Genomic DNA, 19,029 nt, shown 5'->3' on the forward strand with positions numbered 1-19,029 from the left:
GTATCTAGTGGCCTGTTTTGTGAGTTTTCACCACCAATGGTTCTACCTCGCACTAGTCCTTGTGATAATTATGAATGTCAGAATGGAGCCCAGTGTATCATAAAAGAGAGTGAACCAAGATGTCAGTGTTTATCGGGCTACCAGGGTGAGAAGTGTGAAAAGCTGGTCAGTATAAACTTTGTGAACAAGGAATCCTATCTACAAATCCCTTCAGCTAAGATACGCCCTCAAACCAACATCACTCTGCAGGTAAAATTGTATTGCAGAATCTGATTTGCAAAAACATGTAAGTGTCTCTGCGTAGTGTGGAAAAGCAGCCAAGGTTATCAGTGGCTCACTTTAAGAGCTTTACAATCTTTACAATAATTCTATAGTGAAGTAATAAATATATAAGTAAATTCAGAGATTCACTTAATACAGCATTTTAATTTAATATTTATTTTTAGTTACTTTCTAAGTGTTTCTTTTTCTTTTTTGTTTTTTTTAACTAGATTGCCACAGATGAAGACAGTGGGATCCTGTTGTATAAAGGCGATAAGGATCATATAGCAGTAGAGCTGTACCGTGGTAGAGTGAGGGTCAGTTACGACACAGGATCTTATCCAGCCTCTGCTATTTACAGGTGAACCCAGAGAAAACAAATTTCTACCAGAAACAAAATATGTATTAATTCCATGTAACAAAGTCACATTTTTTCAATAGATAGTTAAAGAAAAGATACGCAAATGCAATGTAGTGTCAGACATTTCATAATTAAATTATACTGCCAAAAGACATGATTTTGCTTGGAAAATAACATGCAAAAATGTTGGAAAGATGCTGTATTATTTGCTGAATTAAAACTGACTGAGAGATGGCTTTCAGCAGAGAATTTATACATTTGTGCTCTACTAGAACTCACACGTGGAAGTGTTACTTTTTTTTTTCCTGAGTGTTACTGTCAAATAATTTCCTAGCTGCAGACTAGTGCATAGTGCAGAACTTCACTGCATAAGCAGAAATGAATTGACAGTTTCTCTTCTCTTCTGTGCTAGGCAGTCATAAAAAGTGGGATTTTTCCCTTCCTGGGATTCTGAGGAGAAAACCAAAAATTCTGAGAAAAAGCGCTAACTTTGGAAAAGAGGTTTTTTCTTCCAAAGTCATTAAGAGACAGAATCCACATCTGCTTTTAGAACAAAATTTTGCAGTTTTTCAAAGCCAGATTTCTCTAATTCTCTGAAAACTTACTACCTTAAAAACACCTGAATTTCCACGGAGGTCTTGATGGCACTCTTCTCAAACAGATAATGCAAGAGTGAGCAAAAAGACAACAGGCGTCACTTCTTGTTCTTGATCTGTTTGCCTCAATTGTTGCCTCAAATTACTTTCAGGAGTTAAAGGGAATATTAGAAGAATTATCCTTGAATTTTACACCTCTAGTGTTATGAAGCTGTATCTAGCGTGTATTTACTTGATGAAGATTGTAGCAGTTGACGCTGTTCTGCATTCCATAAGAGACATTTTACTTAAAATAAAAGATTTTTAGAAATGATTGCACTCAGGCAGGAATAAAAAAAATCAAAAGCTTAAATTTATGTAGCGGGAAACAGTGCTAAGCGTCGTTAGGTAATAATACCAAGGGAACAGCAGTTTTAGTAGATTATTAAAAGCATTCCACAGAAAAACAATTGTTCCTTTAAAATACAATATAAAGTTGTTTAGTAAAAACATAGCCTTTTGCAATAAGCATCTTAAAATTGTTTCTGGTTTTGGATGCAATATGTATTTTATACCAATTTGTTTACAATTTCATGAAATGTTTTAATGTGTGGAAATATTTTAATTGTATAATTTTACATTTACAAAAAATAATATTTGAGTTTATAGGAGGGTAAGGTATTCAACACAAGTATAAAATTGGATGAAACATTCACTTTTTTCAATGACTTGTTCAAAATAACAGTATTATTTTATATCTTGGATAGTGCTAAAAAGAAAGTTTATATTAAGTTATCCTGTTTAGATTTGAATTATTTTTGCATGATTTTTGTTTTGGGAAGTATAAATGTTTTAGGAAATAGGAAACAATAAGAATCAAGACCATTTGAAATTTTTAAGTTGTTTTAGCTCACGTTTAATCTATTGCAAGCACATCTTCCCATTCAAAATATGTATTTGTTTTCTATCTATTCCATATATTTGCCAGTATTACTCAGTAATACAATTCACACTTGTCTGTTTTAATTTTCCAGGTAAGGATATATTATGTTGTAGCAGCGAGAGAAGAAGACAATAATAGCATTTTAGCACTTAAAAAAGTTTAAGAACAGTGAGTTTAAGGGATGATTTGATAGCAGAGTAAATAGTTTGCACAYGCAGATGGGAAGTTGCTTATAGTGAGAAAGGTGGAAAGAAAATAAAAATACTGTGAGAAGCTTATGAAAAGATTGGCAGATTTCATTAAGGAAATGAAGATTCATGACTAGGATAGTAAAAAGAAGAAAATAAGTCATAATCCACTGAGCAGAGATGAGATGCTTGGAACAGAGGCCAGAATCAAAAAACAGCCAATAGAAAGAGTCAAGTAGAAGTTTTGTCATATAAATGATGGTCAAGGAATGATATGTTGAAAAGCAGTGAAATAGGAGCTGTAAAACTTGCAGAGGTGGCTGCAGTAGCAGCAAAACAAAGTTATGAACAGATGATTTAATCATGAGGATAAATATGGAGAAATAACAACAGTCTAGCTGGTAGAGTGAAGGAGAACTGCTTTGCCCGTGGGAGCTGACTGCGGAAACCGTCGTCCCAAAAGCTCTCCTCCATCAGTCTAAGTAAAGAGATGAGATGATGGCACTGCCAAGACCAATAAAGAAAGTCAATTTTTTGGAGATGRTTATTTGGGAAAGTTGATCCACTTGAGTTTTGTTCTGTCTGGACATCCAGCTTTAAATATTACATGTTTTTTTACACAAAAAACCCTTTTCATTCTCTAAACTAGTTTTCATTATGTATTTATTAGAAATACAGGAATGTTTTTTCCCAAGGCCTTATTCTTTTACAGAGTTCCAGAAGTTTTAAATCATTTTTTTTCTTGCAGCTTTCATTAAGATCTGTGCATTCAGCTCTTAATTCTCCAATGGGAAATGGGCTAGAAGTAATAGAAGTGCATTGGCAGGAAATGTTGCACAGATATACTTTGTGTTTATTTCCCCTATAATTTAAACCACCCTTGCCTAGGAGGACTCCTCTTTCTGCAGTAAATTTTTACCAGTAAAGCAGTTTAAACTAGAAGCTTTTAATAATCACTCTTAACAGAGACACATTCCCGTCACACATTATGTTTTATACATCCCTGGAATGACCTCTTGCTATAAAAATGTGTGTTCTGTGTTGCTCTCATCCTTTTAAATACTATTGTGTGAAAGGCTGATAAGTTGTAAAATTACATCAGTTTCCTTGGAGCAAGAGCATTATATCAGGATGCCATGTTTACTTAAGTTAAGAAGTCATATTAATTTTTATTTCCTGGCACAACTTTGTTCCTGGAATCATCACAATGTGCTAAATAAATTAATCTCGGTGCTTGAAATAGTAGACAAAGCTCTTAATACCTTGAGTAGACTTTGCTCTTTAGGGATGGTGAACTCTGGCCTTTTCCTTTCCCCATGTGGGTTGTGGACGTCCCCTTCCCTCCTGCTCCCCAAAAGTGTTTATTCTGCCACTGTCTGCATGGCTCTGTCATTGCGCTTTCATGTAGAACTGAGTTGATACAGAGCATGCATGCTGCCTGCAGACCTTTTACTGATAGCAAGCTCAGCCCRTCCACACGGAGCTAAGAGTAAATAACTAAGAAGCTCCTTAATGTGTCACCGCTGTAAATGACGATGCGAGTGCTTCTGATCATTTCCAGGAGAAAAACAAAAAGCTTGATTAAAACATTGCCAACATGTTTTTAGGTAATTTGGGTTTTTTTTACTGTGAGGTTTAGGAAGCTAATCCCTCTCAACYATACTGCTTTCATAATGAGAAGAACTAACTGGCTGAATGACTGTTTCCAGTCCATCTCAGGATAGCATCATCATACAAGTGGTTAGTTTAAATAACTTCTGGCAAAGTTTAAGCTAACTTAATTGATGGTGGCCTGGATTAAACAGATGTTTTTATGGAAGCGGCTATCGAGCCTGGTCCTAGTGGCCTCTGGACTACAGCAGCTGTACCTTCAGCTTGTCATTCCCCAGTGGGGAACGGCTGGAAGTAGTGTAAACAACAGTGATATCTTCCCTCATTGAACTGAGTAATAATATCCTTCCTTCTGTGATGTACTTAAACTGTGCTCAATTGCAGAATTACCCTAAACTTAAATATCTACATTTGTCACGTAGATACTGAGGCTGGTAAGCACAGATGAACGTTTCTGGAGMTTGGTAATGTGCTTGAGGGGGTTTGTGCTTGCACACCGTAAGCACCACGTTTGAAGCAGGCCTTGTCTACACGAGGCCTGTTAGGTGTTCTTTCACCAGTGGGTTCATGTCCTGCTAGTCAGCAAAAGGAAATGGTATATTTACCCAAAGGAAAAAAAAAAAAAAAAAGCAGTAATCTCTCTATTAGCCAAAAGCTGAATACACAAATAACCATGCACGGTAAACATAAGAAATTACTTTAGTGCTAGCATAAGTGGAGCAGTCCGAACCAATGATGTGACTTTGGCAGGTCTACAATTAGATGCAGTCTCAAATTCCATGAAATAGGTTTATACATCACTGAAGTCAGCTCGGGACTTGCAAGATAGGTAAACTGAATACTGTGCCACATCTAGGATACACRCACGCACGCAACGCACACACAAATAAGATTTTGAATAATAAGATTTTAAAATGTTGTTGTTGTGTAGGAACTCCAAACTCTTTTTTGCATTTGGCATTCTGCCTAGTAAATGTTTAGAATAGCAGCRAAGCTACGTTTATGTAATTCACGATTTGGTTGCGACAGGAATAACTTTGAATGACAAAAGGCTATGAATAATTAAAATACATGTTATTAATAGAGTGTTATTGAAGGGCTGTTACACTACATTAGCTTTTAAGCATGCATGAATGCCTTTACTTAAAACCTAATTTTCAGGAAACTGCACTCCAAGAGAAGTTCTGTTTTGAAACTGTATACTATTTAAAAGGAAAGAAGATAAAAAACACTCTAAACAGAGCATCAACTGTTTAAAATTAATATTAACATTTATTTTGCAGTGTGGAGACTATTAATGATGGCAATTTCCACATTGTGGAGCTGCTAGCCATGGACCAGATTCTGTCCTTGTCTATTGATGGAGGGAGCCCCAAGATAATTACCAACTTGTCCAAGCAGTCCACTCTGAATTTTGACTCTCCACTGTATGTAGGAGGTAAGAGACTCTTACTATTTCTTACTAACAGCATCATAGCTAATTTACTCTGGTAATACACACTGTTAAAAAACACATGGTAAGAGACCTATTCATTGAGATAATGCCTTAAGATACAATTTCAGCAGATAGTCTCAATAGTTTCAATTTTAACAAATAGTAGGGAATAAATAATAATGAACAACACTTATACTTGGGATTTAGTTAAAAAATTAAGCATGTCCTCATAAAGTGTAGCTGTTGCTTTTTTATCAGTAGGAATATGTGATTCCCACTGTAAAATTCTGTAACTTTCTGCTGTTATATAACTTTATTATGCTGAAGAAGTGCATTTACAGGAGTTACCCAATAGTTAGCTACCTGAAGATTTAGTAATGCCTGGCAGGGAACGTGGAATGCTGGCACTGTGTTTTGGTAATGTTTTACATTTCTGTTTCACTGTRTGTGTATCTGCGGATAATTATAGCAAGGTATAAAGCCCCRAAGTATAATTTCTCTCTGGAGGTCTTATTCCTTATGGATGGTAGGAGTTGTGGCATTTGGTAAGAAGCAAACTGGAGGGTTAAATTACTTGCCTCACAGTATGTGGCAGAGGATTGGGTTTTTGTGGGGGTTGGCGGAGTGCTTGCTTTTTGAGAAGAAGAAATTGCTTGTTTCAGTAAAGCTGGTAATAGATGATTTTGTGGAGGTAAATTATATGAAGCAATTTTGATCATTTGCCCTGCTTGTTCTGTAGAGTGAGAGGTGCAAGCCCATTCTTTCAATCAGCATTCTTTACCGAACTTTCAGTGGCCCTGCATAACCTGCTATGAATAGATAAAAGAGAAAATTCAGCCACTGCTTTGTGCCTTCTTACTGTCCTTTATAGCAGTTGTCAGACCTTAGCGATGAATACTTCAACATGGCTTTTAAATAGTGCCAGTCTTCTATCAGTCTTAAACTTCTACTCCATTCAACTTTAGCCCTTCCTGTCCAAGGTTAAGACCTGTAAGAAGTATCCTTTTAATCTATTCTCTCTATAAAAAGAATAYATACTTTTTTGTACTTTTCATTTCAATGATCTTGAATAGTCCTGATTGTTAGTCTTGATTCTAACCTACTCTTTTGTGTTTGAGAGTAAACTTTTAGACTTGAGCATCTTTTCTCCTTACAAAAAGGTATGCTACCATAGTATATTCATGAGATGCCTGTTCTATCTAGCAAAGGTGCTATTTGTCCTCATTTTTCTAAGCTCTGGGTGTTTGCTTCAATTTATCTGTAATGAAAAAGACAATGAGAAGCTTTTTTGATTCAATCAGATAATCTTTCTGCTCTAAAGTCACTGTAATGAGTGCCTCAGTTGCAAGTAATGAGAGGTAATTTRATGTTTGCCTCTGAAAGTTCCCATTCTTCCCTTGAAACCCATCAGCTTTTTGGTCRAATCTTTTCAGACTTGGTCATTGGTTCTGTCCACCTAAGACAGAAAGAAGTACAAGATAGAATTCAGCATTAGTCATCATTCTCCATACCAGCAGAGGAAAGAATTAAAGTTAACATATATATATATATATATATATATATATATATATAAAAGCTGCCTTTAAAGCTGTTTTATATTACGAATCTTCAAAGGAGGATTATTCTGGGATTGTATTGTGGAAGCACATCTCTATTTTTTTTTCATGTGTATCATTTTTGCAGTGTTGTTAACACAGTTTCATATGTCATATTTTGGAAGAAAAGATGGTCCTAGATTCTAATAAGACACTGTGTGCTGGCTTACTCATGTTATCAACATCAGTTTGCCATTTAGTGACTGCTGAGGTCAATTCTTCAATACTGAGATTAGTCGAGAATGATCTCTCTGTCGGTGGAGGCATCTCTTAAGGAAATGAGTCCAAACCAAGTATAAGCATGTATTTTGCACAGTGCTAGTTCTTGTTGAGTTGTGACTTACGGGTCTTTTCCTTCCTTCTACACCTTACAGATCTCTGTCTTCATCATCTTGAGGTAGCAGAAGAAATAATTTTTTGAAAAGATCTTTTCCTTCCTTGGCTTGATTCCAAAGATCAAGAATCTTTCTCATTAGAGAGTATATGCTTTAGGGAAGGCCCTGGGTTCCCTCTATTTAACTTTTTTGTGTCCAGGCTCTAATCAGAAAATTTTTTCAGCCTCCATAGAAAATTTTGGTCCACAACCAAATGAAAACTACTATTAGAAACCTAAGATAAACTAAAACACAGGAGACGTATTCAGTTCCTCAGCTTTTCTGTTGGGTTTCTATTTTTTGTTGATTTATTGTCTTTAAAGTACTTGAGAAAATTTAATTTCACTCTCATATCTTTATCTTAYCCATTTTTGAAAGTCATTCAGTTTTTTATTGCTCAGCTAGAATTTTTAGAGAATTTGATCACACATTTCCATCAGTTAAGAACTCAAATTCTCACTAGAATTTTATGCAGTATTTCTATCTTTGCCAAAGTCTGAGTTTGGAGTTTGACACCTATATCATCATGTAGCTTACACTTACACTTCTCACCTTCCTGTTAAAATGGCATTTATGGTAAGCATCACCTCAGCTGGCAGAATGAATGAAATTCAGTTTTGACAGCAAGCTCTTGTATGGTTCTCTCCCTCTCTCTCTCTCTCTCTCTCTCTTTCTCTCTCTCTCTCTCTTTTGACAAAGTTATTCTTCGGTCATAATTTTGGGGGTTGGTTGGGAAGGAGTAATTTAATTTTATTTTTACAAAAAGTGATTTAATCAATTTATACAATTTTTGACATTTTTCCCAACAGTATGGCTCTCTTGTGAGGTCAGAGTACTTACACTAGATATTTTTCAGTCTTTCTATAACAAAGGCATATTATAAATCATATTGAAAGCCCTTTATGGCTTTTGGTGAGAAGTCTAAAGGGACAGTCTGTTTCTTCTCAAAAAACCCTCCAGAGCAGTCACAGACTTCTCTGATATTTCACATTCTTCTCTCAGAATTTAGAGCATATTTTACTAGGGTTTAGCTGAGAATGGCACTTTGTTTTGTGAAAGTCCCTATTTCTGAGACAAGTAGGGCATCTACTACTTTGCATTTGTGCCTGCTTCAGTCCAGCAGCTTCTGAACTAGATTTTCATGTTGGCAGTGTCATCATACGATTGTTATTTAATAGAGCTCTTAGGTTGAGCAGTAGCTTGGTTGGTTACTTGTAGTCAGGTTATGGGACCAAGAACTTTTTAAAAAAAAAAAGAGAGGAGATACTTCATTGACAAACAGAAAATAGGAGTTGAAATGTTTGTCTGCATGATTTCTGTGGCAGTTCTTTCCCAATGGATGCCAAACTTATATTTTAATATTATCTAAAAAGYATTGGTGAACAAAATCAGCAGCACTTGTACATTTTTTGCCTTTGTAACACTTGCTTTTAGGGGCTAGAAGAAGCATAAACTGTCCATGCGGAAAGCTTGTATATATGCTTAGATTGTGTTTCCGAATATCTTSCATATTACAGATCATAGATGAAAATTTCTCTGAATCTGATATGATATACCTCATATCTGATGTGATGCATGTGTATATGCTTTCCAGAACTCAAGTCTAAAATTCCTGACACTTGCATAATAGAAACTATAACATCGAGCTTAGCTTACCTGATAAGAGCAGAAAAGGTTATGCTCCTCAGCAGTATGGATAAAGTAGGGTTCAGTTCTGTGATCACTGAAACCCAGCACAGATGAAATTACAATAACCTCTGAATGAAACAACATTAGGTTGCCTAGCACTTTCACATCACCTCTCCATTGTGAGTAAGTATATAAAATCATTAGAAATATCACTTTACATGGTTAAGGAACAACAAGGCAGAACACTACCTGTTCTCTGGTTGCTATCTGGTACTAAGTATCAGATTTGAAATCATTACTTTTACCCAGGAATAAACCTGTGCCACTAACAAGATCATTTGTTTTCAGGTGAATGGATCCTTCTTTACTATTCAAGACACTTCAATTCCCATCACTCACTAGTCTCAGGAGGCATTTCGTAGAATCATAGAATCAGTAAGGTTGGAAGGGACCTCTGGAGATCATCTAGTCCAACCTCCCCGCTCAGCAGGGTCACCTAGAGCATGTTAGACAGGGTGGCATCCAGGCAGGCCTTGAATTTCTCCAGAGAAGGAGACTCCACCACCTTTCTGGGCAACCTGGTCCAGTGCTCCGTCACTTTCACAGTAAAGAAATTCCCCCTCACGTTCAGGAGGAACTTCCTGTGCTTCAATTTCTGCCCATTGCCTCTTGTCCTKTCACATGGGACAACTGAAAAGAGTTTGGCCCCGTCCCCTTGACACCCTCCCTTCAGGTACTTGTACACATTGATAAGATCCCCCTGAGTCTTCTCTTCCCCAGGCTGAAGAGGCCCAGCTCTCGCAGCCGTTCCTCACAGGGCAGGTGCTCCAGCCCTCTGATCATCTTTGTAGGCCTGYGCTGGACTCTCTCCAGTAGCTCCATGTCTCTCTTGTCCTGGGGAGCCCAGAACTGGACACAGTACTCGAGATGAGGCCTCACCTACCACGCTGAGTAGAGGGGCAGGATCACCTCCCTCAACCTGCTGGCAACACTCTTCCTAATGCATCCCAGGAGACCATTGGCCTTCTTGGCCACAACGGCACATTGCTGGCTCATGGTCAATTTGACATCCACCAGCACTCCCAGGTCCTTCTCCACAGAGCTGCTCTCCAGCAGGTCAGCCCCCAGCTTGTACTGGTGCCTAGGGTTATTCCTCCATAGGTGCAGGACCCTGCACCTGCCCTTGTTGAACCTCAGGAGGTTCCTCTCTGCCCAACTCTCCAGCCTGTCCAGGTCTCTCTGAACGGCAGCACAGCCCTMAGGTGTGTCAGCCACTCTTCCCAGCTTGGTATCATCAGAAAACTTGCCGAGGAGACACTCTGTCCCYTCATCCAGGTCATTGATGAAGAAGYTGAACAGGATGGGACCCAGTACTGAGCCCTGAGGGACATGGCAAGCCTAAAGCCTCCAACTAGACTCCACGCCACTGAGGACAACCCTCTGAGCTCTGCCTTTCAGCCAGTTCTCAATCCACCTCACTGTCCACTTGTCTAACCCACACTTCCTGAGCTTATCTAGGGGGCTGTTACAGGAGACAGTGTCAAAAGCCTTGCTGAAGTCAAGGTACACAACGTCCACTGCTCTCCCCTCATCTACCCAGCCATTTAAGCATTACTGTATTAATTATTTGAATTTAATATCTTAAGGACTAACTAATACAGGCTAATACACTTGCAGTAAGTTCAAAGAAAAAGAAAAAGAAAAAGAAAAAGAGAGTGGAGGGACAAGAAAGTTTATTGCTACAAGGAAATAATATTTCAGTAATGTTCCTTCTGATTTAGCTTTAAATTGATAAAGGATCACAACAGGATAACTGCATCACACATACCTTCCTGCTCCAGTTATACTTGTAGCAAYTACAGACTACAACRGATGAATTATTCTGAAAATAATCAKCAGCAGGAGTATTTCTACTAGAGTTATCTACTTGTAATTGTTTTGATATTGAATTATTGGTATTATTGGCTATCTGTTGTTTTGATATTGAATTAGTGTTGTTATTGGCTGTGTTTAAAACTGTGAATATCAAAATATAAGTGGCTCTTTTATGAATTTTTTTTCAGACGTGCTTAACAAAAACATGGTTGAAAGTAACTGAACCTCTTGCAATTGAACTTTTCAAAAATTTTAATGTTCAAAATTTCACATTTGAACTCTGGATGTTAACTCCAAATTTGTGGGCTTCCACCAGTCCTACTAAATTCATCTAGGTTTGAGTATCTTTGCAGCTTATAAAAATCAAATATGAAGTGCCAAATTTCAACACAATTTCTGTTGTTTCAAGTTTCAGAAATTAATGTACCATCCTGTACTTAATAGCACTGGATCAAAACCAGTGTCACTTACCCAAACCTTTTCATCGTTGAGAGCCTCCTGTATGGATTCCTTTATCCACCTCTGTAGCTGGAGCTACAGACCTCTGAATTTGGTCCTGGTTTGTGTGCATACTTGAAAACCATGAAGAACTCTGAAGATTAGCTCATTTCTCATCAGTGTAGGCTGAATGTCTATGAATAGTTAATTAGGAACAAATATTTTTTTAAACATAGAACAGAATAGAGAAAAATGCTATAGAAAACTGTACCAAAGATTACACTGATTATTTGCTATTATTGATTTTCTAGGCATGCCTGTGAAAAATAACATTGCAGCTTTACGCCAGTCTCCAGGACAGAATGGCACCAGCTTCCATGGTTGCATCCGTAATCTGTATATCAACAGTGAGCTCCAGGACTTCAGAAATGTGCCTCTGCAAGTGGGGATTCTTCCAGGTTGCGAGCCTTGCCATAAGAAAGTGTGTGTGCATGGGACATGCCAGGCGACCAGCCAGTCGGGCTTTTCCTGCGAATGTGAAGGAGGATGGACTGGACCCCTCTGTGATCAGCAAACTAACGACCCTTGTCTTGGAAATAAGTATGTCCTTCCTCAAGACAGAACAGTAGTGTAATAAGCATATAATTCTTCTGTTATGGAGTTGTTCTTTTGTTTTGGAGTTTTTTTCCTTAGAAGTTCAAGTTTTTTCAGTAAGAAACAAGATATACTGGGCATTTCCTTAATGAGGAAAAGTCTCCAGTTTAGAGGAGCAAATAAGCACACCCAATGAAGTTCTGTCTAAAGCCTTAACATGGGATATGATTGAAGTCTGTATGCTTGCACAGAGTTCTACAGTGATGGGAGKTACATAGATTCAAGTGCAACTATTGATATGACACTTGGTACCAAAATTAATTAGAAGACCTTGCAAATAGAGAAAAAAAATCCATTTGCTTCTTTATAAATTTATAAAAATAAGATTCTTACTATTCTCAAATGTGTTTTAAAAACTTGATAAAGCAGATATATCCAATATTTTTGTATTTCCCAGGTTTGGACTGGAAAAAAGATTTCTACCTTTATGGTAAACTCCTGGTTAAATCCACGTGTGCTGTTTCTTTTGCTGAAGTTAATTTTTTGTTTCTATATGATTTGACTAAATTATTTTAGCTTGGACATTTTATGTACATTTTTTGAGATAAGTGTATGTGTGCGTATATATATATATATATATGCACATATGTATGTATATATATTTTTCATATGTATGTGTCTTGGTACAAATCTACCATAGGGATGGATTTAATTTTTTGGCTCATGATCTCCCAGCACAAGAAGATCAGAAACTTCAGAAGTTCAAAGTTTTTGAGGATTTATTGGCCATCTGCAACAAGATGCCATTCTATTTGCCCTTGGCCACTTTCTGTCTTTATTACACTGTGGCAAGCATGTCATTTTGACAACTGCAACTATACTTGTAGAATAAAGCATGCCTACTTGGATTTTTTTGGCTGCTACTGCTACTTTTGCACTGCTCTGGCCTTACAACTTTTGAGGACCAATGGCCTGATCTTGCTAAGAGATACTGATGAGTTGATTTTCAACTCACGTACACAATGGTGCTTAAGTTGCAAATGGCCTGTTGTGGAGATTAACCRTTTAAGGCTCCATTTTCCAGTTAGTATATTTCTGTTAACATTCATTATGGAATGTTTCAGAATTACTAAGTTTTTAACTCTTCCCAGAGCCACAGCAATKAAAATTTGAGGCATATCATTGTAGCAGTTCATTACTTTTCTTACCCTGTCCTCTTTCACGATATCTTAAGAGAATAAAGAAAGGCAGCCGCAGCAGGTTAAACATACATATGTAGTGTCTACCACATCCTTTTTGTACTTTGAGAGTCAAAAATAGAATGGAATTGTCATCATCAAGTTCTACAGTAAGAGAACCCAAAGATTTTCTTCAAAGTATCCTAGAAAAAATAGATTATATGTAGATGCTTATAACTGTATGCTTCAATATCCAATCTGAGTGCTCTTTGCAATAAATTAAACAACTTGGCAAATATCAGAGACAGGCAGTTTGGAATTTCTTTCAGCGCAGCATTAAGTGAGCACAATACTAGTATTTTGTTAGCTCTCAAAAATACTGTTTTGTTTTTGTTCCAGCTGTATACTGTGCTATGAGTTTTAGGGAAGAAAGCCAAACCAAAATAGTATATTTGTCTTCATTTGTAATGAAGAAGGTTTTTGTTTTTCCGTAGTTCATGTGGAATTTGATTCTATGTGTTTTGATTCAAGTCTAAATCCTGTCTCTTGAATAGATGGATTTTGCCCTTATAGTATCATATAACATTCCACTTATCTGAGAAGCAGAGYTGTCACTGTGGTCTGTGTTTGGAAAATCAGATCTCATCTTTTAGAGATGCTGGATTCTTGCACACCATAAAAAAAGCTTGAAACTTAGACTTATTTTACCTAGCTGTAGATGCTTGAGTTAGGAACCTATTTGACACAGAGTACTGACAGAGTCAGTAAAGAAAAAAAATACATTTCTAAAGAGTAAATTAGAACTCAGGTGGTCACTWTGTGGATATATATGCTTGTTTCTCTCCATGACAGTGTGGGGAGCTTATGGTAACTGTAGATCTTACTTGAGTGCCTGACTAGATACCTAAAATTAGATAAGATGAAACTGTGCCTGAGAGTTTGCACTTGGCTTGATGTGCCTTTCAGTACAGTCTGAAGATGAAATTTAGTGCTTCAAAGAACAGGTGGAAGCAAAAGTATGAGAGTTGGCATTAGCTAAGATTTAATCATCTTTTAAGTCAAGCAGAACTTTACCAAAGATCCTGACACAGATTGCTTTGATATCTAAAACAGCCTGTATAGAATATGTCATGATGTCAGTGTTGCCTGAGTAACTTCATAGATCAGATGTCCTAAAGGTGGTTGTTTTGTAAGTGGTGAATAGATCAAATGCAAAACACTGGGAAAACTAAATGAGAACTAGCTACTTTTTGATAYGATCCTTGGATTTTGAGTTGCTTAGTCTCGTGGCCTGCAACCACAGGAACAATCTGGAATTTTGTAGGGAACATCACAGCTTTGGAAGTACAAACTCTTGCATAATGGGCAAGTTGAATGTGGTCAGAGCTATCAGTTAGGTATAATTTTGCAGTTTTGAATCCCAGACTGATAAGGGAATGGAGGCTAAGTGTTGTGCCTTCCATTGGAATATCCTGTGGGTGTGATATGAATGGTTCCCATACTCTTTCTCCTTCTGTCCCACTAGTTAGGCCATGCTAAAGTGCTCACAGAGAAACAAGGATAAAGCAGGAGAGAGRACTGTACTGTGGATTTCATTTATGAGGGGAACTTGGTGACCCTTATGAACTCAAACTGTTTCTGATAGATAATGCAGGTCGTCAGAGTTAAAATGTATTGCCTATTCATTTCAATTTTATCAAATTTCTTATTGGACTGCAGAAATAGAGCGAAAGCAAAAGGTTTCCAGAAATACACAGTATTTCTTCTAAAACGTTTCGGTTTTTATTAACTCTTATTTTACTATGAAATACCATTTTATGTAAGCTTTTGCAATCTTCAAAACAGAAGATTTTATTTTTGATCGAATAGGATATTTTTTTCAATTTGAAGCTTTTGCATTTATTTATTTACGTGGCAGCCACAACCTACTAATTAGGTTTTGGGCTTGGAAATCTTAGGGTACAGAGAGGAAGAATGTTAGCGGGGCTGTGACTTGTGAGTATGAAATTGCATTCCTCCCTATGGAGATTCATCACTTGTGATCTGCCTAGATCTGCCTGTTTATAGATCAAAAACTTGTGTAGAAGGAAATGACATTTTTCTAGGAAGAAAGATCCTAGACAGAGACCCTCTGTCACCAAATGAACAAAGGGAAGTGATTTTATTCCAAGTAATTTTTGATGTTTTTAGAAGATGAATTCCCCTAATCTTCATCTTACACCTAGGACAAGGTAATTAAACATCCTCCTTTTGGGAAAGACCACATCTGTCTCGGAGTACTCAGCCTGGCTGTGTGTTCCCATACCACACATGAAAACTTAGCAGTTGCAGCTTAACTCACAGCCTTTTTGGTCTAACAGCAAGATTTGAGCGTGCTGTAAACATCTACTAGAGCCCAACGGAGAGAGAGCTGCTAGTTTAGTCACATYAGTTGGGTGAGACTTGACGTTGTGCAGCCTCATCTTGTGCGAGTTTCTCTGGTGAGCGAGTACTGCTGGCTGTCAGTGAAGTAGAGACCAGGCTCATGTGCTGCGTGACCGCGCTAGTGGCAGCGACTGTGGCTGGCCAGTGGGTTTGAAGCGGGRCATGTGTTCAGCTTGGAAACTGCCATTGCTCAGACCAGAAAACTTTGAACTAGGAAGAGTCTGACCTGTCTTTGTGCTGGGAGCCCCATGTTTCATGAGTGTCGATATTTTCTTAAGTGATGCAAGGGCCAGAATTTTAGGTAAGTATCCTTTTTCTATACTTGATCCTAATGGTTTATTCATTCGGGCTTTGTGTTGCTGTATTCCTCTCACACCCAAAAGCATGCAGAAAATTCTGGTAGAGAGGAACTGTTGGTTTTAATAACTGTGGCCTGTAAAAATCTTCCATAACACATCTACAGTGGCTGTTTTCTGGTGAACCAGAGCTCTGTACTGCAGCTTCTCTTGTGTGAACATCCGTACCAATTATAAAAAGCTTATAAACCACTTCACTGCATCTCACTGAAAAAGTCCATTAGTACCAAAAGAAATTTCTTCTGAGTACAGTCCAAAATATTTGTAGTTAATGTTGCTTAGCCTGAACTTTGATGAATAATTTATTTTTATTCTCTTGGGCTTGTTTCCCCTGTAGATGTGTGCATGGTACCTGCTTGCCGATCAATGCGTTTTCATACAGTTGTAAATGCCTGCAGGGACATGGGGGAGTCCTCTGTGATGAAGAGGAAATGCTGTTTAACCCCTGCCAATCCATCAGGTGTAAACATGGCAAATGCAGGCTTTCAGGACTTGGAAAACCATATTGCGAATGCAGCAGCGGATACACAGGGGACAGCTGCGATAAAGGTAAAAATATATATATATATTTGTTTTTTAAAGTCATGTTATTGTTTTGTTCTAGAAAAGAGTTTTTTTTTTTTTTTAATAAAACATGAGCAGCCAAAAACATTACCAACTTTTTTTCCCCACAATACACACATCTGTTGCTTTTTTTTGACCATAAGAGTTTATCTCAGTGAGAGGAAAATCAATTTTTTCCATGAATTTAAATATTTTACATTTTGAAGACTTTTTCATCAAATGTTTTGCTGTGAAAACATTTCTCTTTTTTTTTTTTTTGCCTTTATTCAGAAGCACATTTTTACTATATTTAACTATTACCTTTTACCTGCTGTATCTTTCTGTATTTATTGTTTCTCTGCCTTCTGCAACTGAGAAGCCAAATCCAATGATTCTGCTCCTAGTTTTATCACAAACTCTACTTTTGACCTCTCAGCTTCAACTGATTTATCACAGCGAATTATGCAGGTGAGATGGATGAAAACAGGATGACTTTTCCCCCTACCTTTTTCTTTTTTCCTTTGTCTATCAAAACTCTCCCTCTCCCTGTTTCCCTTACCCCAGATGGCATTTAATTTGTATTGAACATAGATGGGAATAGAATGGAAGAGTATGGTTGTAGAACTTTTAACAGATGTCTCATTTTTAGCTGGTTTTATACCTCAGTAATTTATGAAGTTAGTGGAATGTAACTTGTATTAAATAACAGATTGAATAATATTAAACTCCAGGTCTAATAAATTAAATTGCATGCTCTCTGAAACATTTCCCTATGGTAAATAGAACCAGCTGCAAGCAATGTAAGAACAGAAGATGTGTATTTTTATAAAAGAGGAAAAGATTTAAGCTTCCAATTTTCTTGTCATTGTAATAGCTTTGTATTTATGGTTTACATATACGTAGTATAAACTTTACTGAAAATAGGAGGCATAAGAAATAAAACTCAGCATTTATCAAATAGTGTTTGATAGAGCCTCGAGTTTCCAATATACAGCCTAGGTCAAACGTAAAAATCTCAATCCTAGCTGCAATTAGAAACACAGCATCTTCTTTAGCAATGTCAACCATTCTTTGACCTGAATCTCAAAAGCATATCTCTTATTTTAAATGTTGTTTGCTACAGAAATCTCTTGTCGAGGGGAACGAGTCCGAGATTACTACCAAAAGCAGCAGGGGTATGCTGCGTGCCAGACGACCAAGAAGGTATCGAGACTAGAATGTAAAGGAGGATGTTCAAATGGGCAGTGCTGTGGACCACTCAGGAGCAAGAGACGGAAATATTCTTTTGAATGCACTGATGGGTCCTCGTTTGTGGACGAGGTTGAAAAAGTGGTAAAGTGTGGCTGTACAAATTGCCCCTCCTAAATGTGTCCCTGTCACACTTGTCTTTTGAAAATGTTGTATACTTATTGACCGTGTCGGACTAATTAATGCTTCATAGTGGAAATATTTGAAATATATTGTAAAATACAGAACAGACTTATTTTTATTATGAGAATAAAGACTTTTTCTTCATTTACAAAAAGATTCAAGTGCTTGAACTGAGACTTCTCATAACCAAGAGGAGCTTTGAAGAAAAAAAAGACCCGGTAACATTTGCAACAGTGATGGGAAACTTAACTGCTTTTAACATGAATTCTTCTTTATAACGTGCTGAAGATACACTGACACTATACACATGTGACTTTCAACTGACAGCTCAGAGATGAAGTGTTGACCAGAACATGAGGCTTGTTTTTACTTTCATATCAGTATATTTTATTGTCTTGACAGACCATACCAATCACTTACCTATGGATAAGGAAGCATTATGAGTGAAAAGAATGAGATTATACAGAAATAACAATTGTATTAGATACGTTCTATGTTTTGGAATTATTAAGGATCTTGAGAAGATGGAGTCCCACTTAGTGGATGGGAAATGGGAGATACAAGAATATACTATAATCCTGAAATCTCCTGATGATGTATACTTTTATGTCAGCATGTTAGCAAAAGAAGCATACAGAAAGTGTTTATCTGCCCTTTTCCAGTATTAATTTTTTGTAATATAAATGTTATGGGGATGATAAAAATAGATTATTGATGGATAAATTAGTAATAATATGGATTTCTGTTTCTATGAGTTCTAAACAACTCTATACAGTATTCGGTTTCATTGAGAAATATTTATTGTATCAAAGTACTTTGTACTTAACCCTTTTAGGCCACCCCTTTTACTGTTTTTCAATGCTTTAATATATATTAATTTATATTTGTCCTGGTATTTTTGTATTTGTTTTTTTTTTTAAAAAAAAAAAGACTTAAAAATCAGGATTTTTTTGCAATAGAACTAACGTAGCATGTCGTCTTGGGGTAAATGTTTTTGGTCTGTTTTTTCTTCCCCTTCCCCTTCCCTATTTCTTTTCCTTAGAATCTGACCACTTGGTGTTACTGAATCTGAAAGTGATGACAATCTGCAGTTTTCACATACAGCAGATATTCAGGACACCTTCCAAGAACCTGTAATGTATGACAAAATGTCTTTACTCTAGATGGCAATTGTATAGAAGTTAATTTTCCCTGTATACCGTACTTACAGAAAATAAGATGGCGTGTAGAAAATGACATTAGAAAGTAGATCTTTATAAATTAATATTCCCACTGAGC

The 19,029-nt window shown here is 37.0% G+C and overlaps 1 protein-coding gene across 4 annotated transcripts in view; it reads left to right on the plus strand.

The window, feature by feature from the left end:
- The window catches only part of SLIT2 (slit guidance ligand 2), a 250,429-nt gene extending 231,744 nt beyond the window's left edge, over positions 1-18,685 (plus strand). For 3 of the 4 annotated variants that reach the window (XM_085307492.1, XM_085307490.1, XM_085307489.1), the window contains 6 exons: positions 9-249; positions 492-622; positions 5,223-5,377; positions 11,597-11,885; positions 16,175-16,386; positions 17,504-18,685. In XM_085307492.1, coding sequence (XP_085163618.1) covers positions 9-249; positions 492-622; positions 5,223-5,377; positions 11,597-11,885; positions 16,175-16,386; positions 17,504-17,745 — 1,270 coding nt within the window. In that variant the 3' untranslated portion in view covers positions 17,746-18,685. The remainder of the gene's footprint in view (positions 1-8; positions 250-491; positions 623-5,222; positions 5,378-11,596; positions 11,886-16,174; positions 16,387-17,503) is intronic. The other variant, XM_085307491.1, reaches the window with a different exon arrangement.
- Positions 18,686-19,029: the final 344 nt, after the last annotated feature.

Source organism: Rhea americana, unplaced genomic scaffold, assembly GCF_003343005.1.
Source record: "Rhea americana isolate MKP2758 unplaced genomic scaffold, rheAme1 scaffold_26, whole genome shotgun sequence".
Classification (NCBI taxonomy): Eukaryota; Metazoa; Chordata; class Aves; order Rheiformes; family Rheidae; genus Rhea; species Rhea americana.